Source organism: Stegostoma tigrinum, chromosome 33 (assembly GCF_030684315.1).
Source record: "Stegostoma tigrinum isolate sSteTig4 chromosome 33, sSteTig4.hap1, whole genome shotgun sequence".
Lineage (NCBI taxonomy): Eukaryota > Metazoa > Chordata > Chondrichthyes > Orectolobiformes > Stegostomatidae > Stegostoma > Stegostoma tigrinum.
The window spans coordinates 4,323,822-4,344,533 of record NC_081386.1 but is presented as its reverse complement, the minus strand read 5'-3'; the positions used below and the strand labels follow the sequence as shown (position 1 = coordinate 4,344,533).

The 20,712-nt window shown below is 40.4% G+C and overlaps 2 protein-coding genes and 1 non-coding gene across 6 annotated transcripts in view; all 3 read right to left on the bottom strand.

Annotated features, from left to right (window-relative positions):
- The window catches only part of cemip (cell migration inducing hyaluronidase 1), a 227,616-nt gene that overhangs the window by 122,963 nt on the left and 83,941 nt on the right, over nt 1-20,712 (bottom strand). For 2 of the 3 annotated variants that reach the window (XM_059639312.1, XM_059639311.1), the window contains exon 2: nt 534-692. In XM_059639312.1, coding sequence (XP_059495295.1) covers nt 534-606 — 73 coding nt within the window. In that variant the 5' untranslated portion in view covers nt 607-692. Of the gene's footprint in view, nt 1-533; nt 693-4,371; nt 4,469-20,712 lie in introns of those variants that run through there. The other variant, XM_059639313.1, reaches the window with a different exon arrangement.
- The window catches only part of LOC125467188 (cell surface hyaluronidase-like), a 134,008-nt gene continuing 119,548 nt past the window's right edge, over nt 6,253-20,712 (bottom strand). For both annotated transcript variants that reach the window (XM_048562674.2, XM_048562673.2), the window contains exons 23-25: nt 14,381-14,541; nt 10,201-10,310; nt 6,253-6,540 (exon numbers count right to left, since the gene is read on the bottom strand). In XM_048562674.2, coding sequence (XP_048418631.2) covers nt 6,344-6,540; nt 10,201-10,310; nt 14,381-14,541 — 468 coding nt within the window. In that variant the 3' untranslated portion in view covers nt 6,253-6,343. The remainder of the gene's footprint in view (nt 6,541-10,200; nt 10,311-14,380; nt 14,542-20,712) is intronic.
- LOC125467407 (U6atac minor spliceosomal RNA) lies at nt 12,884-13,009 on the bottom strand. The gene has a single exon (XR_007250634.1). It is a non-coding gene; the product is annotated as a U6atac minor spliceosomal RNA (small nuclear RNA).

The following is a 20,712-nucleotide window of genomic DNA, read 5'->3' as shown; positions in this document are numbered from 1 at the left end:
CATTGCCCTTTCCTTAAAAATTGCTCCTTTCTATATATAAATCTAATTCCTTTCAAAACAAGAGAGAATAATTACTCAAACTGCAGCAATATCAGGTTCAGAAAGAAAGAATTGATGTTTATGTAGTTTTCATAACCTCAGCCTATCACAAAATACTTCACAGCCAATGGAACATTTTTTGAAGTATAGTCAATTACATGTAGGGAAATGGAGCAGTCAATTTAAACACAGCAAGGCCTCACATACGACAGTATGATAAATGACCAAGTAATTTATTTATGCTGGTGTTGGCTGGGAGGTAAACATTGGTCAGAACATTTGGAAGTCTGACTGCTTTTCTTTGAATGGTGTTCTGGTAATTTGAATATACACCGTGGCTCACCTGACCACGTAGAATTCTTTCAGTACCACACTGTTGCAACAGCCAAGACTTACATGCTGGGAAGGGGAGTTTCGAATCAAATTTGTACGATTTACATAGGCCAAAAATTAAGCAACACCACTTATACCAACATTTCTGATTCTTCACATACCTGCAAATAATGCAGGGAGGTTTAGGATGAGGAGGCACCCAACATTGTAGAGTAGATGTGACAACATCATCATCTTTGTGCTTCACCTGGCTCCAGGTATTGTGAAAATTCCAGTCACTAGATGTATCTGTTACTGGCTGATCATTCGCTCCCGTACATCTGGATAAAAACAATTAAAAATAATTTGTTACCAAATGAGAAATGTGATTTTTAATAGCCTGTTCATGTTACATTTCATTGAGGTGTTATATTTGGAATTCTAACAAGAATGGATTGATATGGATGTTTAAGAAAATGTTTAAAATTTTGAAGCATTCATTATAAGCGATTCTTAGGCCCAACCCCTAGGAAGTGCAGGCAGCAGCAATACAAATTGTGAATAACAGTACAAGCATAACATGACATCTTCAACTCTCACTCAAAAAAATTTTAATGTCAAGTCTCACATGAGGGACCTTCAGGTCCCTCTCCAGTCATAGGTCAATGCAGTGTTAGGGACATTACAGTGAACTTGAGATATCAACATGGCAAAAGCCAAAAGACCCATTGTGTGGATAAACACCAATTGCATTGAGGAGGCTTTCAGCTCGTGACCTTATTTATGTTTATCCTCCACAGACTCCTTAAAGAACAGATTTTACAGGACTGTCAGTGAAGTTAAGAAAAGGATTGTCATTATTGCAGATCCTCAAATTAGGCCATTCTTCCTTTCCAATTACATCAAATTAACTGAGATTTTAATCACTCAAATAATTCATATGTCAAGTCATTCGTAAGACAGATAGACCGACTGACCGGAATCGTCATACTGCAATCTTTCTATTGCAGGTGGGATGCTACAAACACATTGCAAGGACCAAAATCAAGACAGAAATGGGAGTAAATTAGTCTGAAAGAATTAGTGGAAGACTGAGCTATTGTATGGTAGTGAGATTGATATGTAAAAGGCACCAAATCTTCTGAATAAAAAAGGGCCATTTTAACCAGGGGACTGACAAGGATGCTGGTGATCACAGGGTTGGGGTGGTGATCAGATTCACCTGGTTCAAACAGAAACTCATGCTCTCAGAAATAAAATAGGCAAAGCCAAGAGGATTAGGGACTTACTGGTAATGCTGGAAGTAAAGGGACAGTTTCCCTTCGGTAATGTAAGGCAGACAAATGAACACACAACTTAGGAGCAAGGAGCCCCTCAAGTCTGCATTGCCATTTGTTAAGATTAAAGCTGATATGACTGTGGTCTACTTTCAAGTCAACCCTCTTTGACTCCCTTCAGTCAAGAATCTATCAACATAAACAAGCAATCAATACAAGGCACAGTTCCTTAAAATACAGGCCAGTAGATCATACAGGATGAGTGGATCTCAACTCTCAGTCCAGGTTTCTGAGTTCTAGTTGCTATATCTTTGTTTTTGTACCTGTTGATTTCGGAAAGGCGGCTTTTAACTCAGTTGCTCATCATCAAAATGTCAAGATTTATCGGTATTAGCAAATTAAGGTACACACAGACTCATGGTAACAAGGAATTAAAAACCATATTTAATCTTTGTACTTCACCACATGTGATCTACAAGAATTGTCACTTTAAAGGAAGTCTGCCATCTGGAATATCATATAGTGTTTTTGTCTCGTTAATTATGGAAGGATGTAAATGCATTGGGAGCAGCTCTGGAAAGATTTACCAGACAATACCTGAAATGGATGGTTTGTCTTGTCTTACAAAGAAAATGTTGGACATTCTAGACTTGTATCCATTGAAGTTTAGAAAAGACTGAACTAAGAACTGAAATATACAAGATCCTGAGTGATTTTGACAGGGTGTATGTGGAGTGTATGTTTACTCTTCAGATGGTATAAAGCTTATTTCAAAAGAAGAGATTGCTCATTTCAGACAGAGATTGGGAGAAATTGCTTCTGCAAAAAGTTCATAAGTGCTTGGAACTCTCTTCCTGATGAGAAGCTTGAAGCAGAGTCTTTGAATATTCTTAAGGCAGAGGCAGATAGCAATTCTGCAGGATCCTTAGGAAGAGCCTGTGGAAAGTATGAGATTGTACATGGCTACATTGGCATTGATCGTGATTTCAAACTTTGGTCGGCTGTTCTTTTCTGGGTGAAACTTGGATAAAAAATTGGCTTTACCAGAACAAAAGTTCACAGATATTTAAAGGAAGACTGGATTTGCTGCAATGCAAATCTCCATGGACATTTGCACTTGTTTAAACATATTGCACTGAAAGGGAGCTCCAAACATATAGCTGGCCACATTCTCTGTTAAATTATGTATTTCCACCAATTCTACCCATTTACAGGTTTTTGAAATGGCTTTAAAATAAAGATTTTTTAAAGACCCAAAAATACTACTAGATTCTTTTAAAAAGCTCTTGATTACAGAACCATACATTTGGAAGAGAGCCTATGGCCCATCGAGTCTGCCACGACATGAGAAACAGCAGACCTTCAATCTAAGCCCATTTATCGGCTCTTGGCCCGTAGCCCTAAATGTTATGACATGCCAAGTGTTCATCCAGATATTTTTAAAAAGGATATCAGGGAACTTGTCTCTATAACCCTCCCAGGCAGCGCATATAGAATCGTAGAATATCTATATTTGATAAAATCATGAAGAATCTGTAAACCAAGACCCATTGTAACTACTCTGTCTAGTTTTTAAAGTGGCATTCAGCTATTTAAAATATGGTTGCTCAGGTTGGTGCACGGGATCCTGATTGAAATGCTTATTTTCTGCAAGAATCCCAACTTCAGCCACCTGAGTGAAATGTTTCTAAGTAAGCGCACTTAAAGACATTGGAGAGAATATGCTTTAGGTCAAGGCATTTACAAAAAAAAAATGCTGAAATGCTGCACAATTTCATTTGTTTGTGTCAGAGATAGTAGGAACTGCAGATGCTGGAGAATCTGAAATAACAAGGTGTAGAGCTGGATGAACACAGCCGGCCAAGCAGCAGAGGAGCAGGAAAGCTGATATTTCAGGCCTAGACCTTTCCTCAGAAAGGGTCTAGGCCCGAAACGTCAGTCTTCATGCTCCTCTGATACTGCTTGGCCTGCTGTGTCATCCAGCTCTACAACTTATCTCTTCATTAGTTTATGGCAGGCTTTGCATTTGGCATGCCAAAGGATACAGTATTATGTGCAATTTTTGCCCAAATTGATGCCACCACACTAAGCAGGGAATCTCTGCCAATGCCTTAAATGCTGCAAGTTATCTCAACGTACATCACAAAGATACAATTCATAAAATTGGACACTAAGCCAAAGAGGCAAATAATCTTAGAAGGAGAGGAAGAAGTGGTGAGGTTTAGGGAAATAAAGGGTACGTGGCCTCGACAGCTGAAGACATAGTTACCATTGTGTGGCAAAGTGAGATTGCACAACAGGCCATAATCAGAGGAAGGGACAGTTTGGGACGTGTTAGGCTAGAAGTGGTAAATAGAAAAAGTGCAAAGCCATGAAGGGACACAAACACAAGGATGAGAATTCTAAAGTTGTGGTTTTGGGAAATGAGGCGCCAATGTTGGGGACAGATTGTTTACTTTAAGGAATGTTTTAATCCTTGAACAATAATTGTTTTTTGTATAGAAGACAAGTAAACATCAACCGTTTTGCTTAGAAATCGAATCCTTATGCAGAATATTCAGCATAATATACATTATAAAACCATTCAAAACACCACCGGAATGATACACATTGCAACAGATAATTTCACGCAGTAAAACAGTTCTCCTGATCTTTCAGGAACACCGTCAAAATTTAAACTTGACTTTGCTGTATAAAAAAAAAACCTAAGAGCTAACTCAGAGAAAATATGAAGGATTCTGACCTGTGAAATTGCATTAACGGATTTCCATTTGATTCTTGACAGACTGAAAGAACACACTTCAGCTGCACTGATTCAAGTGAGCTATAAGGTTGGTCCTACTTACTCAACGCTTTCTCTTAATTGGGTTTCCAGAGAACAAACTATTTCACATTTGCATGATTTACGTTAAACGCGAGTACAAATGACCAATTTTACAATGTGCCAAAAATGAATGCCTCTGACACAACGTTGCCATATTTGAATGTGTTAAGCATCACCCTGCAGTGGCCCTGAAGAAACATTTCGGTGAGTAAAGGAAACCTTTGTGCCCCTGCCTCTTTATCTACTTGATCAAATCACTGTCACATGGTGCATTTGTGTTTACACTCTGAAACAGATTATGCTCAAACCTCTTCTTAAAATTAATATGGAAAAACTGCTTTTGGATAGTCTATAAGAGAGTTTTAAAGTCCAACTTTTCAGCAGTTTTTTGGATGATAAAGCATCCACAGTATGGAGCGGTTGTATTTTCGCATGGCCTTCCAGCTGAGAGCTCACCCTTTGGCCTTGGTTATTGGAACATCCCAGGCACAATGCCCTCTGTTCTAATCCTTACGATTGGCAAATGAGGTTTGGAACATCGGCACTGAGTCTAATCAAAACCAAAGGTCATTCAATGTCAACAAATTAATGCATTGTCACAGGTTAAAAAAGCACCAAAATCAAAAATAAATATAACATAGGTACTGAGGGAGTCATAACAAGAGTGTGGGAAACATATTCTTGCATTGCCTTAATGAATGTAAGTACCTACGATGTCTAAATCGCAACAGTGTTCGCTAAACATTTGCTATCAAGGATGCCATGAAGTGTTAGTTGAAAAATGAATCATTAAATTACACAGCCAATCAAAAGCTATACTAAATGCTGAGCGAGCCTTTGTCCAGTTTGCACATAAATTAACAAAGCTTCTCCTATATAATTAAACTGTGTGTAGTGGGTTTACATTGAGACAAGTTGCAAGTTTAAGTCAACACAAGTTGATTTATGGCCTGAGCTGATTTGTTTTAATGTCCTGTTGCAATAAAGAGGTATTCTGTATTTCACCCACCTCCTTAAGCTTTAACTTTCTAAAATCCAGCTTTAGTAAACTGAGGACTGCAACAGAGAAAGTGTTTGGAAACCTTCAAATTAAATTTCCCTACCCAAGAAGTTAATGATAGTACTTCGTACAATGTTACATACATGAGGGTTATGTTGGTCCTGCAATACTGCAAACTACACCCAATCTTTATATGTCATGATTATAATTTATTGGCGCTTTTTAAAACCAACTAGTTTTTAAGTGTCTCTATTTTAAGAAATAGGAGAGTATGGTCTGTAGAGACCATGGTTAAATCAAACCTAATAAGGTTGATACAATAAAGCAGCTATGCATGTACCTCATTTATTACAGAACAGAAGCCATGAATAACGGCATGATTTCAAAATTATAAATCTTTGGAGGACTCTGGTACTGTTTCAGCACCACTTAGAAGTCTTGAAGTATATAACCATTCAATTTTTCTTCATTTCAAATATTCTCGCAAACAAGATTAGATCTATTCCAACACACTCTGGATAAGAAATGTACAAAGCCGAACAATCCGTTTTATATTTTGAATACCACAGACACTTTTCCCTTCGAAGATTATCAGGCATTTAAACACACTTTGATATAGTAGTGCATGTTAAATTGTGCTGTTTTAATTAGATCACTTTATAGATGTTATTTAATTGTCTTCTATCTGCAGAGGCAAGGAATAAGACAAAACACCAAAAATAATGCATATCTACCTCTACTTTCCAGCATACCATGAAATCGAGTTCATTTACCATAAAAATATGACAAATACTCACTGGTCCTGTACATAATATATTTATTTATAGCAATGATACAGAAGTTAAAGTGGCAACAATTTAACAGATTCTTTCTCCGCCTTGCAGTTGTAATCTAGTTTGAAGACATCAAGTCATGGAACAACTTTAAATCCCTCCGGTTCTCCTTTGGTTTGCCAGAACAGCCATATTCACTCAGTTTCAAAGGTACATAATGCTGCAGGGAGGCAGCCAGCTGTCCAGCGCTTTGACTCCGAATTTTTATCCATGCTGGTTTCAGCCGACTCTTGAATCCTAGCATAGCAAAACTTCCTAAAATAACAATAAATAAATTGTTATTAATTCCTAATTTTTATGAACCATAGTGGAGGTTGCACAACAGAATCTGAATATTCTCAGCTTTAGTGCATCTCAGCATATTTCTGTACAGGGAAATGTTGGAAACCTATATGGAGTAATGTATTAGAACATGTGTTAAAAGACAGGAGACAACAATACAATGTTTAATTGTGAGTAATATGCATTATTTGGGGAGAGTGGAGCAGGAGTTGGCCTTTGGCTAGCACAGTGGTTAGCGCTGCCGTCTCAGAATGCCAGGGATCTGGGCTTTGAATCCCCTCTCAGGCAACTGTGTGGAGTTATATTTTCTCCTTTGTCTCATTATAGGTGACTCAGAACAGTGCTGGTTCGAATACTTTCAGTTAGCTTTCTTGTGAATGGAATAAATCCAGTCTTCCAACAGCAATTGAACAGGACGGTAAATCATTTGCATGCCCCTGATTTCTCAATTTACACTCTCAAATGGCAAGGCTTCCCTAGAGAACATACATTTGTCAAAACAACCCTATTATCATTGTTGTTTTCGTTATAGAATAGGGAAGCTCAGTGGTTAGCACTGCTGCCTCACAGCAGTAGGGACCCAAGTTCGATTCCGTCACTGGGCGACTGTCTGTGCGGAGTTTGCACATTCTCCCTGTGTCTGTGTGGATTTACTCCAGGTGCTCCGGTTCTCCCCCCCCCCACACAGTCCAAAGGTGAGCAGGCCAGGTGGCTTGTCCAGCCTGACCAGGGATATGTGCGCTAGGTGGGTTAACCATGGGAAATGCAGGGTTAGAGCGCAGTGATGGAGGATCTGGATGTGATGTTCTTCGGAGGGTCAGTATGAGCTGTATGGTATGCTTCAACACTGCAGGGATTCTATGACTTAGCTCCTCTGCCATTTTAGATCCTAACTGCTCATCTACCTTAATGCCATATTCCTATACTACGCCTATAACATTGATTTATATCTAAATAAATCAATCTCTATTTTGGACATACGTGAAGCAGAGACATCCAAATGTTCAATACTCTGAATGAAGAAATTCTTCCTTGTCTCAGTCCAAATTGCCTGCCCCCTTACCCTGAAACTGTATCCATGGGTGTAGCCTAATCAGCTGACAGCAGTTATTCTTACTGCGTCCATATTAGGGCAGATAAGTGAATACTGAGCACGACATGTGTTTTCAAAAAGCTAGGATGATAATGAAGCTGATCATATCTGATCACTCATCCTAAACCTTTCCTGTCCCCATTATAACATTCACCAGCTAACTTGACAGATTTCAGACCCTCGCTCCTCAACCCAGAAACATCAACAGATCTTAGTCACTCTGTGACTATACGTCTAGACAAGAGCCATTAATTCTATTTCTGGAAAAGATATGTGAAAAACAATTAAAAATGCGTATGTAAAAAGACAAATAAAAGAAATCAAAAACTTCTCAAATGACAAAATCCATGCTCCAATCAAGAACACAAGAAACAGAAGCAGGAGGCCATTTGGCTGGTCGCTCTTGTGGCTGCCATCCAATACAATCATGGCTGACCTTAGGCTTCAAATCACTTTCAGGCCTACTCCCCATACCCCTTGATTCCTGGAGATTAAAAATCTGGGTGTTCCGATTTTACACGTATTCAAAAATGAAGCATCTTCAACCTTCTCTAATAGAGATTCACAAACTACTGATTGAGCAAATTTCTCCTCGTCTCAGTCCTAACTATTGTTAAGGCTGTGACACCATGTTTTAGATGCTATGAACTACAGGAAGCATAAACTCTAGAGAATTTGTGGTCTCTCATTCTTTCATTGAAAGGATGAGACCCTCATCTCAATTTTAATATTGTTAAAGTTGTTAAAATCATTAACACAATAGCTGCAGTAAGGCCATGGAATCTCATAAGACAATCAGTTGCTGCCTGAGTAAGTAGAAAGAGGAAATTTAAACACAAAAGGTTGCAATCCCAACACGATGCTGGCCTGATCTCCAATTCATTGAATTCAATCATTTAGCCAGCTGATTCAATGAGCCAGCTGATCATCAATGCCCACGGACATGTTTGCAATCCATAATGGATTCAAAACTGTCATTTTTTTATGCATCCATAATTTACATACACCAGGCTTCCAATGGCATGGAATTTACTCATTTATTTTGTGAGAATAGCCATTTGTTTCATTGCCCATTTTTAAAAAAATCACAAAATGCTCAGATCCTACTAATGCGTGGGAAGAAATGTACATGTTAATATGTCAACAGATGTTAGAATTTGTTGACTGATTTGAAACTTGCCAAGATTTTCAACACAAACACCGGGTTTGTGTGATTATAGTTTGAAATCTATGAAACTTCCTTTCTGCAGTATAATTTCAAACATTACAGAAACAAACAAAGGGTGTGACTTCCTTAGTAGAACAGAGTGGTTCGCATCAGTGAGAGCTGTGTTCCAGAATGAATACTAGCTCACACCACAAAGCTTGATGTTTTCTTATTCATTCATGGGATGAAGCATCATTGGCACTTATTGTCCATGCCTGTCTGCTCTTCAGAAGGACCTTTTTGAATCACTGCAGTGCACATGGTGTAGGAGTATCTTCAATGCTGTTAGGGAGGAGGTTCCAGTGTTTTGCCCCAGTGACAGTGAAGGAACAGTGATATATTTCCGAGTCAGAATGGTGTCTGTCTTGAAGGATAACTTGCACTTGCTTGGTGATTCCATGCATCTGCTGTATTTGCCCATCCATGTGGAGATCACAAGTTTGGAAGGTGCTGTGATGTGAAATAAACCTGTCGGGATATAACCTGGTGTCGTGTGACTTCTGACTTTGTCCACCCCAGTCCAACACCAGCACCTCCACATTATGTTTATGGAGCCTCTGCCTCCAGTTAATTATTTAATTATCCACCACTATTTACAATGAGGTATGACAAGACTACGGAGTTTTGATCTAATTTATTGCTCAGCTCTGTCAAAAATTTATTGGTACCGTTGGTTAACATGCAAGTAGTTTTCTGCTGTAGCCTCATCGAATTAACACCTTTGTTTTACTTTAGACTGATTCTGTACCTGCCCTGCTCCCCTACCCTCCAAGGGCTGGGTCCCCTGGCTTGATGTTAGTAGCTGAGTGAGGGATGTACAAGGGTCATATTGTGATGGAATACAATTCTGCAGCTGCTGATGGCTTACAGCACCTCTTAGCCGGCCAGGTTTAAGTTATTTGGGATTTATTCCATCTGACCCTGTAGTAGTGGAGTTTGAATGAGAGGGTGGCGTGTGTGAAGATTTGGATTTGTTTCCACAAGGACTGTGCAGTGGTCACTGCTACCAATAGTGCCATGGACAGATTCACCTATGGTAGATAGTTGAAGAAAGATGAATAGTAGTTCAGATCATCCAACTCAAAATGATGAATTAAAAGATCCCCTTTCAGTTCGTCTCATTAATCCTTCCACAAACGGCTCACATTCCCCAATACAGAATCTAATCATCTCTTAAATACCAGATACAGTCTTCACACAGATATATTAGGTACTGGTGATTCATCGGTAATTATGTATTCTCCATATACAGTAATTAATCAGAGAACATTTCAAACTGACATTGTTAATTTGAAAGACAGAAATGGAGAATCAGCATAATCTAAAACATCACCTTCTTTGAAAAAGTTGATTGGTTTTGCTGCACCGAGCCTCAGAAAAGCTGAAGATACATAATTTAATGCCCAGCCCAAGTCACCTCTTGAACTGATGAGAGCAATTGACCTGAAAAACAGCACTAAAGATGAAAGCACTGACAGAAATAATGGCACTTTAATGTGAACCATTTATAAAATATTCCGAGGATGGTTTTATCACAATTAAATTGGGTATTTATCCAAAACAATAATGTTTCTCCAACACTTGTGAGTGCATGGGTTAAAGGAAAAGGACAGGTGTTTAGATTATCAGCAAGCACTGAATGTTTTACAACGAGCTGGTTACAAATGCCTAGGCAAATGACTTTAAAGAGATTGAAGCCCTGTAGACAGAAAATTGACTCGGAACCAAAGAAAATGGGTGTTTCTCAGATTGGCAATGTGTTGATGTCATACTCCAGGAATCTGTGCCGAGATAACTATTTTTCTATTTGTACAAAGGCTCTGAACAGAGGCACAAGACAAACGATGTTGAAGTTTGCTATTAAAGCTAAAAGGGAGCATCGCAGCCCATGGGAAAGAATGCAAGAAAATACAATGGGGTAGCAGTTGGGCAGATAGGTATCAGATGCAGGAAAACATGAATTAGCACATTTTGGGAAAGAGCAAGACAAGTACGTGTATTTTAAATGGCATGACTCTGTGCAAGGTACAGGAGAGGAAACATTTCCTAACTCAGATCTTTTTAACACAAACACAGGAAAAGCTGGAAGCACAGTAGCAATTGTTGAAGCATCAGAGAGTCAATGTCATGAATTCATATCTTATTTCAGAACTAAAAAGTAAGAGTTGAATGAGTCAGTCATTAGAATTAGGAAACAAAATGGGAGGACAGAGGTGTAACAGCCAGTTATGAAAAGCAGAGATAACAATGGACTAAATTCTGGATAATTTAAATTAATATCTCAATGATATCTACAAGAAAATATGAGCCAAGATTAGACGAATGAAGAGGATGAAAAATCTGGGGATTGGGTTTCGAAAGTGAGAGATCAGAATGAAATGAGAACCAGGTTGACTTTTATACTGCATTTATCAAAATATCATGTTAATGAAGTTATACAAGATATGGTCAGCTCCCTCTCCTAAAGGGAGGAAGAAGCGAAGGTTAAATAATGTAGGGGGGTTCTTGGAGTCAGGGATTACTCAAGATCATTACAGACAAAGTGTGGGGACATTGAGCCTTCCACAAATGGTCACTTATTTCTTCCTGTCACAATATTAAATGATTCCACAGTTTCTGGCCTTTAACGTCGGCCTTAGAGAATATTCCAGATGTTGATCTCATTTTGCGACAATTTTTATTTATTCCCTTGTGGGGCGTGGGCATCGCTGGCCGGGCCCAGCATTTATTGCCTATCCCTAGTTGCCCTTGAGAAGGTGGGGGTGAGCTGCCTTCTTGAACTACTGCAGTCCTCTTGCTGTAGGTTGACCCACTACGATCTTAGGATACGAATTCCATAATTTTGATCCAGCAATACTAAAGGAATGGCGATATATTCCCAAGTCAGAATGGTGAGTGGCTTCGAGGGAACTTGCAGGTGGTGGTGTTCCCTGTATCTGCTACCCTTGTCTTTCTGGATGGAAGTGGGCATCGCTTTGGAAGGTGCTGACTAATAGTATTTTGTGAATTTATGCAGTGGATCTTGTAGAGATCTACACACTGCTGCTATTGAACATCAGTGGCAGATAGCATGACTATTTGTGGATGTGTTGTGAATCAAGTGGGCTGCTTTATCCTAGATGGTGTCAAGGTTCTTGAGTGTTGTTGGAGCTGCACTCATCCAGGCAAGTGGGGAATATTCCATCACACTCCTGAGTTGCACTTTGAACAGTCAAAATATAATTTTACAGCACGATAGTCTGCTTCATCCAGCTTTCATTGACTGTAAATGGATATCAATGAGCCTGGAGCACCTGATGCCTCTGAGCTCTATCATGGACAATGAGAGCTTCCTCCTCCCCAATGCCCCATCCTTCTCCTTGGAAGACTGCTCCCATTCTCCCAGTTCCTCAGTGTCTATCACATCCCCTCACTGCCTCTTCTGATTGTGCAAAGCACAGCATGCCTGGATGATGCAGCACTCTATATCCAGACTGAGGTGCATCCTGACCAACTCTGAGAGCTGGATGCCTGTATCTTTTCCCTGTGCCCTTGTAGCAGCCTTCCATACCGTTGGCATGCCTGTAACATGAGCCTATGCTTCCTCAGTGACCTAGCTGTGTATTAGAAAGATGCCACAATGGTCAGGAAGCATTTGCAAGAGTGGAATGTGAGCCGAGCTGCCATTGGATCATAGGCAACAGTCGGGTCACTCACAGCAAAGTGACGAGATGCATGTGTCAGGTGTCCCCATTGGCTTCCCTGGTGAGTTTTCCCCAGTATTGAGCTTGGTAACAGAGGAGGCTGAATATTAATAAGGTGAGTTGGATCATTGACCTAGTCTTAAACAAATGATAATCCCTATCAACAGGCAATACCCCAACTACTTAGTGAATGTCTTGATTTAAATTTGTTTTATTATTAACCTATATTTCTAGTCAACCTGTTCACAGATTACACGCCACTAGAACAGATGGAACTTGAACCTGAGAACCCTGTCCCACTGGGACATGACCACTGAGACACAAGACGGCCTCGCAATAATACAGTTAGATGCCACTAAGTAGATGGAATGCCTTAATCATTTGTGCGCTGTAAGGCCAATAGGCCCTCTTCCTTTCTTAGCATAGGGAGGTCTAACCTTCTCTCCTTTCACACAACACATGAAACACAAGGTGGTGTTTGCTGCTCTCAATGAGAGAAAATCTTCACAGCATCTCTTGTTGGATTCTGCTTTACATCATACCATAGCCCATGTTGCTCAAACCTCGAAGATTCCACTCCAGAAACATCTGGGAGATCAGATTTGATTTCAGATTACTATGGAAGCAGGTGCTGATCGAAATCATGTTGAAAACACAGAGCCCTTGGAGGGCAGAGTTCAAAGCAGAGCCAGTTGGGCTGAGGTTGTGTGTGGAGCGGTTGAAACACACAAAGATAACCTAATGGCTGGATTTAGCAGAGATAGTAGGAACTGCCGATACTGGAGAATCTGAGATAACAAGGTATAGAGCTGGATGAACACTGATGCTGCTTGGTCTGCTGTGTTCATCCAACTCTACAGCTTGTTACCGACAAAAGTCTTGTCCATCAGTTTCTTCCAATGGGATCATTTGGTGCATTTCAATTTATCGCATTCCCTGGGGATCACCATCTGTTTCATAAATCTCTGCAATATACTCTCTCATTTGCCAACTTTCAGGGTTGAGATTTATAGTTTCTCTTTGCAGCTCAGACCTTTGGTAAGCAGCATTATATTAAAACTACATCATGGAAGTTTTCAATAGTCAGCTATTAGAGCAGAGCCTCAGCTAATCCTGTGATGGTCTAACCATAGCCATGGTGCTAAACATAGAGCGGTTCCATTTCTTCTTTGGTTGTCCTCAAGTAAAGGCATAGGAATGAGGGAACTGGTAAGTCCTTTAATTAACATAAAACTCAGTTTCATAATCTTGAGGTTTTGTACATTTGACATGATTATACTTTCTATTTTTGCAAGTGTTTTGTTAACAGCAACAGTTTTGATAGTCTTTTTGTTACTTGCAAGATGTTTGTTGAGTCTGCTTTTCTAAAAAAATAAAGCTTATTTTGTTTCCTTCTTATGATTTTCTTGATCGGTTCAAAATCCCGAGTCCCAGCAGAATGTCAGACAGTAAGACAGAGCTATTTTAATGATAATGGGAACTGCAGATGCTGGAGAATCCAAGATAATAAAATGCGAGACTGGATGAACACAGCAGGCCCAGCAGCATCTCAGGAGCACAAAAGCTGACGTTTCGGGCCTAGACCCTTCATCAGAGTTCCTGTGTATAGAAGCATAAAACAGTCTTGCCACATCTTGCAGTACCTCGGGCTCAGTGTCCTTAGTTCATGCACTACATTTGAAAAAAGGGTTCTATTCATGTTGTGCAGTTCATCTCAGACCCTGTCTTAGCAGACTAGAAATGATTTGTCAATCTGTTCCAATCATCACAGCTGTTCTCACAAAGGCAGTTGGCAGTTTATGGGAAGTAGATTAGTGGCCATCTGCTTACCTTTCTCGAATGGTTTCCTGGATGTAATTAGCAATGGAGTCAGCTACCTGCAGAGTATGAGCTGTGTCAAAATACTGCCTGCTCAAAATATCTCCAGAACATGCGTCCACCATGACAAATAGCAACCCTGCCTTCTCAGCCAGGAAGACTTCATCATTCACCTACGGGAACAAAACAGCAACTCTGTGAAAATAAAGGAAGTTCTCGGGATTCAATAGAATCCAACGTGAAATTTCCCAAAAGAATTCAGGACTACCATTTGAGAATATGTTTGGATTAGTTTGGTCAACCTAACTCCCAATTGGTTGAAAAACAATGAAGTAGCATTTTTGCCAGTCACCACATTAAGGTAATTGCTACTGCCGTGTAGTTACTACACCAATGATCCAAAGAATGTGGTTTTAAATTCCACCAGAATTGAATTCTGTTTTACAAATGCTGGAAAAAAGATCAGCAAAAGTGACCATAGTTTGGATTGTTGCTAAAAGTTATCAATGGGGAAGGAAACCTGCCTTTATTATCCAGTCTGGAAGTATTTGTGAGTCCAATCACACAGCAACTCAGTTGCCTCTTAACTTCTGTCTGAAAGATCGAGCTTTAAAGCCAGTGAGTTTAATAGGAACTTTCTTGTCCATCCTTAGTTACATTTGAAACAACAGCCTTGACAACATTATCAAAACTACATTGTAAACAGCTCTGAAATTTAATATTTTTTCAGCGACAACCTCAACCAGATTCATTCCTAACAATGTCATCTTTTTTAAATACAACATACCAGATCTCATTAAATAAAGGAACAGACTTGATGGGCTGAATGGCCTACTTAAGCTCCCACACCTTATATTAGCACAGAAAAACAGCCTTTTAGCCAATGTCTTGTGAAAGGAAGGAAAAGGGAGCCAAATTAAACGAGACAAAAAAAAAATGATGTGTCATGTTCCTCCCGCAAGGGTCATCACTACCAGTCTCAAAATATAACTCTCCAATCCAATTGCCTAATCTTCATCTTAGATCGAGAAAGGAGATCTGCTCATTCTGCACTAACATATCATGGATTCCTAATAAAATTGAAACAAATATTGCAGAAAGGTCCATCCATGAACTAGTCAAAAGACAGAAAATGCAGGGGCTTTGTTAAAGATTGTTTCACTGCTGAGACAGTGAAATATGGATTTTTCTGGCCATTGAGGTCTTAAGCCGTGATACTGTTCTGAAGCAGCTTGCCATAAACTGGGTCATTTAGCACACAGCTGGTTCTTCTGTATCTCAGTTCTAGAAAACTAATGACGTGTTTATATTGCAGAATGTCTTCAAGTGAAAACAAACTTCTGTAATTAGCTGGAGCTCTTGGAGCCATAGAGTCAATTTCATCCTTGTTGTGAATCACAACTCTGAAAAAACACACAAAGTGTGACTTCATTTCTGGCTGCCATGTAGCTGCTGGTTCCTGGAAAGGCCAAAGTGAGACGCGGGCAAGCACTTCACAGCCAGCAGGTGACGAAATATGGCAGCACCAATTGCTTTGGCCTGGCACAATGCTGAAAGGACAGTGGACACTGTCAGACTGTCCTGATACCTCAGATCCCTAGAAATAGAAAGGAAGGTGGCAGCATGGATACAGCATTAGATGGGGGTCAGGAAACAGCATGGTTGTAGATGGATTTATTTTGTGTTGGAGGACAGGATAATAACGGGGGTCTCCAATAGGACCACTGCTTTCCTTGATCTATACTAATGGCATAGACTTGGGAGAACAGAGCACAATTTAAACATCTGCAGATGATAAGAGACTTGGAAGTATTGTGAACTGTGAGAAGGATAGAGAGACTTCAAGAGAAGGTAGACCACCTGGTGGAGATAACAGGAACTGCAGATGCTGGAGGATTGAGATAACAAGGTGTAGAGCTGGATGAACACAGCAGGCCAAGCAGCATCTTAGGAGCAGGAAGGCTGATGTTTCCGGCCTAGACCTTTCATGAAGGGTCTAGGCCCAAAACATCAGCTTTCCTGCTCCTAAGGTGCTGCTCGGCCTGCTGTGTTCATCCAGCTCCACACTTTGTTAGATCGCCTGGCGGAATGAGCAGAACCCACGGCAGATAAGATTTAATACAGAAAACAGTGAAGTGATATGTTTTGGGAGGAAGAGCAAAGAAAAGCAACACAAAATAAAGGGAAAGATTCTAAAGGGATTGGAGGAGCAGATGTATGTGGGGATATGTACTCAACTCACTGGGATAGGGCAACTGAAAAAGAATGATAAAATGATTAACAGCAATGCAGAATCTTGACCTTTCTAAGGATAGATAGAGTCAAAAAGAAACAATGGGGAACATTAATAAAATACTGTTTCAACATTAATTGGAACATTGCAATGTTTCTGAGCTACACATTTAGGCACAAGCTAAGGGTTTTGGATAAAGTTTGGAAAATATTTATAAGAATTAGTCTAGGTATAAAATATCTCAGTCATATGGTTAAATTCTGCTTCTACTTTAGTTGTGCGGGTATCAAAGTCTGATATCTATGTTTGTCAACTATCTAAAGCAGGCATAACCTACTGAAATGTAGACAGAAAATGTAAACTTATCAATGGCAGTAGTGCAAAGATAAGAAGATTTTAAGTGTTGGGGCTGTGACTATTTCTTTTGACAGTTTTTGCCTTTGGAGAAGCTGGGGCTGTTCTACATATAGAAGAGAAGACCAAGAGGAGATTTGTTTCAGAGACAGTAGGAACTGTTGATGCTGGAGAAGCGGAGGTAACAAGGTGTGGAGCTGGATGAACACGGCAGGCCAAGCAGCATCAGCGGAGCAGGAAAGCTAATGTTTTGGGTCTGGACCCTTCTTCAGAAATGGGGGAGGGGCAGGGGATTCTTAAATAAATGGCAGGGGGGTTGGGGTGGATAGAAGATGGATAAAGGAAAAGATAGGTGGGGAGGAGACGGACAGATCAAGGAGGTGGGGATGGAGCCAGTAAAGGTGAGCATAGGTGGGGAGTTAGGATGGGAGTTGATCAGTCAAGAGAAGACGGACAGGACAAGGAGGCGGGGATGAAGCTGGTAGGTAAGTGGTGGGGGTGGGGGTTGTGGTGGGAGGAGCCAATAGGTGGGAAAAAGGATGGACAGGTTAGGGACGAGCTGGGGTGTTGTTGGGATACGGTCAGGGGCAGGGAGATTATGAAGCTTGTGATGTCCACATGATATTTGTTTGATGTGCTCAAGGTGATCTGCAGACAAAGTAGACAGAGAGAAACTGTTTCTGTTGGTGGATAGTTCAAGAACCAAACAGCACAGATTGATGACTGTCAGAAGAAGCAAATGAGGACAAATGTTACACAGCGAGGGGTTAGGATCTATATTGCACTACCGAAGAGTGGTGGAGGCAGGGTTTAATCATGGCATTGATGGTTAAATTAGTTAATTACCTAGGGAGAATGCTCTTTGGCAGTCTACAGGGGAAATGATGAGTTGCTTTTATCAAATGACCTCTTTTTGCACTGCAACCTGTAATTCAATGGGGCCTCAGGCAATCTCATTCAGTTTCTGGTACAATATCAATTCTTGACAATTTGGGCACTCAATGATGAGAATCTTTGATGACTGTGACAATGTGCTGACACCAAGACCCTTGTGAATAAGATGTCATTCTTCTGAATCTTCTACAAGGCCCGGAAACTTGGATTATGTACAGATATCGTCTGAAGGACCTTGAGAAATACCATCAACTGGGAGGACAGGCATGCTAGTATTAGTGTCCTTGAAGCAACTAACAGCAGCAACTTCAAGGCCGTGATCACCCAAAACCAACTCTGCTGGGCCAGCCACGTGTTTAAGATACCAGAGTTCTGACTGCCAAAGCAAATCATCTGTGCCCAGATCAAGGAAGGCACTCAAATGAGAGGAGGGCAAAAGGCAAAAGCTCCATGAAAGTTTTCCTCAAACAAAAAAAGCACCATAGAAGTGAATGCACGGGCGATGTTTGTTCAGAAAAAAAAACAGCTTACGGGAACCTTCTGAAAAAGTTACACAATTCTCTGCGAACGCATGTTGGCAAGAGGAAGTCTGGGAAGGAACTGGAGCAAGGAATACCAACAATCAAGGACAAGGACCAAACCCACCTCTCAGAAATACCTGCCAAATGAGTAGTCAGAGACATTACTCTAGAACTGGCTCATCAACCATACAAAGACCCACAGAGTCAAATGACCACTGACACTGAATTTCCCAGGTGGACAATAATACTCATTTGTGAATGATTGCCAATGATGTCTATACCATAAATAGAAGGGAACACATTTTTACACTACCTACTTATACGAAGATTGAGGGTGATACATTCTATAACCCACACTGATCCCGCTCTAGGTCCATGGAGATGCTAAATTTGTCCTTTGGAAGAGGCAATCAATTGATGTTCTGCAAACGATACTTGTCCAAGAGCTGAAGATTGACTACCTGAAAGAGGATGCAGCCTGAGATAAAGCTGAATTAAGGATAATATTAAATCTTCTATTCCTGTTGGGTCCAGTGGTACAGTGGTAGTGGCATATGCTGTTCAAACTGATTTCATAAAAGCATTATAACAGTCAGCTAATTCAATATTGTTTGGTTAATTGCCGCAAAGTTACCATTGATCTCCATTGCTCCTGAATAGGTGAATAACCTGTTTCTGCTAATGCATCCCAGCGGTTTGTAAATGTTACCTCAGTTTGTTAAAAGGGTAATTTAAAACCTAGCATCAGCAAAGGTGTGCACAAATATTTCTGATTGTTGCCAAATCTCAACAGATTCACTATTGGGAGTGCAGCTGTCACTATCCAAACTGACCCATGTATGACTGCTGTAGCAAACCAGATGGTCAACTCATAATTGAAACCTGACATGGGCTGGATAGCTACTCAGTTATATTTCAGGCTTGTGTAATAAATACAGATCTTTGCTGTAACACACAATGGTTGGAAGGAGGCTGACCGTGTGAGGGACTTTCTGTTCCTCTCTCCATTCCCACTCCATTCCCTCTCAAAAACAAAGCTTACAATTCTAAAGGGGGTGCTGGAGGACAGGGACCTGGGTGTATTTGCGCACAGATCATTGAGGGTGGGGGGACAGGTGGAGAGAGAGCAGCCAATAAAGCACACAGTGCCTTCAGCTTTATTAATAGCAGCTTATAGTGTAAGAACAAGGTGGTGAGGTTGAATTTGTGTAAGACAGTTGTTAGACCTCAGCTGGAGTACTGTGTATAGTTATGGGCACCATACCATAGGTAAGATGTGAATACATTGGAAAGAATGCAAAAATGTATATGAGTTACAAGAATAATTCCAGGAATGAAAAGTTTCAGTTATGAGGATAGATTGAAGATGTTGGGACAGTTCTCCTTGGAGAGAAGCAAGCTGACAGGAGATTTGAGGGAGACTTTCAAAATCACAAGGGGGCTGGATACACTAGATAAGTAGAAACTGTTTCTGCTCATAAAAAGGAACATGAATGCGACGGCACAGATTTAAAGAGATGTGCAAACAAAGCAAGGGTGATGTGAGAATAGTTAAGGGTATGGAATCTCTGGAAATGTGGTTGAAACAGGTTCAGCTGAGGCATTCAAGAGAACTTTGGATGATTATTTGCATGTAAATAGAATGCTTGGGCATAGGGATAAAGCAGGAGACTGGCACTGGGTAGTGGTGCTCATTGGAAGAGCTGGTGCAAGCATGATGAGTCAAATGGCCTCCTACTTCACTGAAACACTGATTTGGCAATGTACCTGGCTGAGGAATCATGACCCTTATCTCCAGCAGTGTTGTTATTAGTCCATCTGATTGTAGGCATCACGTGGATTATAAGAACAAAAGAACTAGGAGCAGGAATAGGCCATCTGGCCCATTGAGCCTGCTCCGCCTTTCAGTAAGATCATGGCTGATCTTTTTGTGCAGTCAGATCCACTCACCTGCCTGCTCACCACAACCCTTAATTCCTTTACTGCTCAAAAATCTACCTTTACCTTAAAAACATTCAACAAGGTAGCCTCAACTGCTTCACTGGTCAGGAAGTTCCATTGGTTCACAACCCTTTGGGAGAAGCAGTTCCTCTTCAAATTCGTCCTAAAATCGACTTCCCCTTATTTTGAGGCTCTGCCCCCTAGTTGTAGTTTTACCCTTCCACTACAGCCTACAGAAATAACAGCATGACAATACACCGTGTCCCCAGTAATCATCTTCTAGTCTGCAGTGTGGAAAGAAAATTAATACAGCTCCTACAATTATCATGCAACATACAGCTCAACCAATTAGGATACAGGTAGCTACACTTAAAAAGTAGCTACAAGAAATTAGATACTCT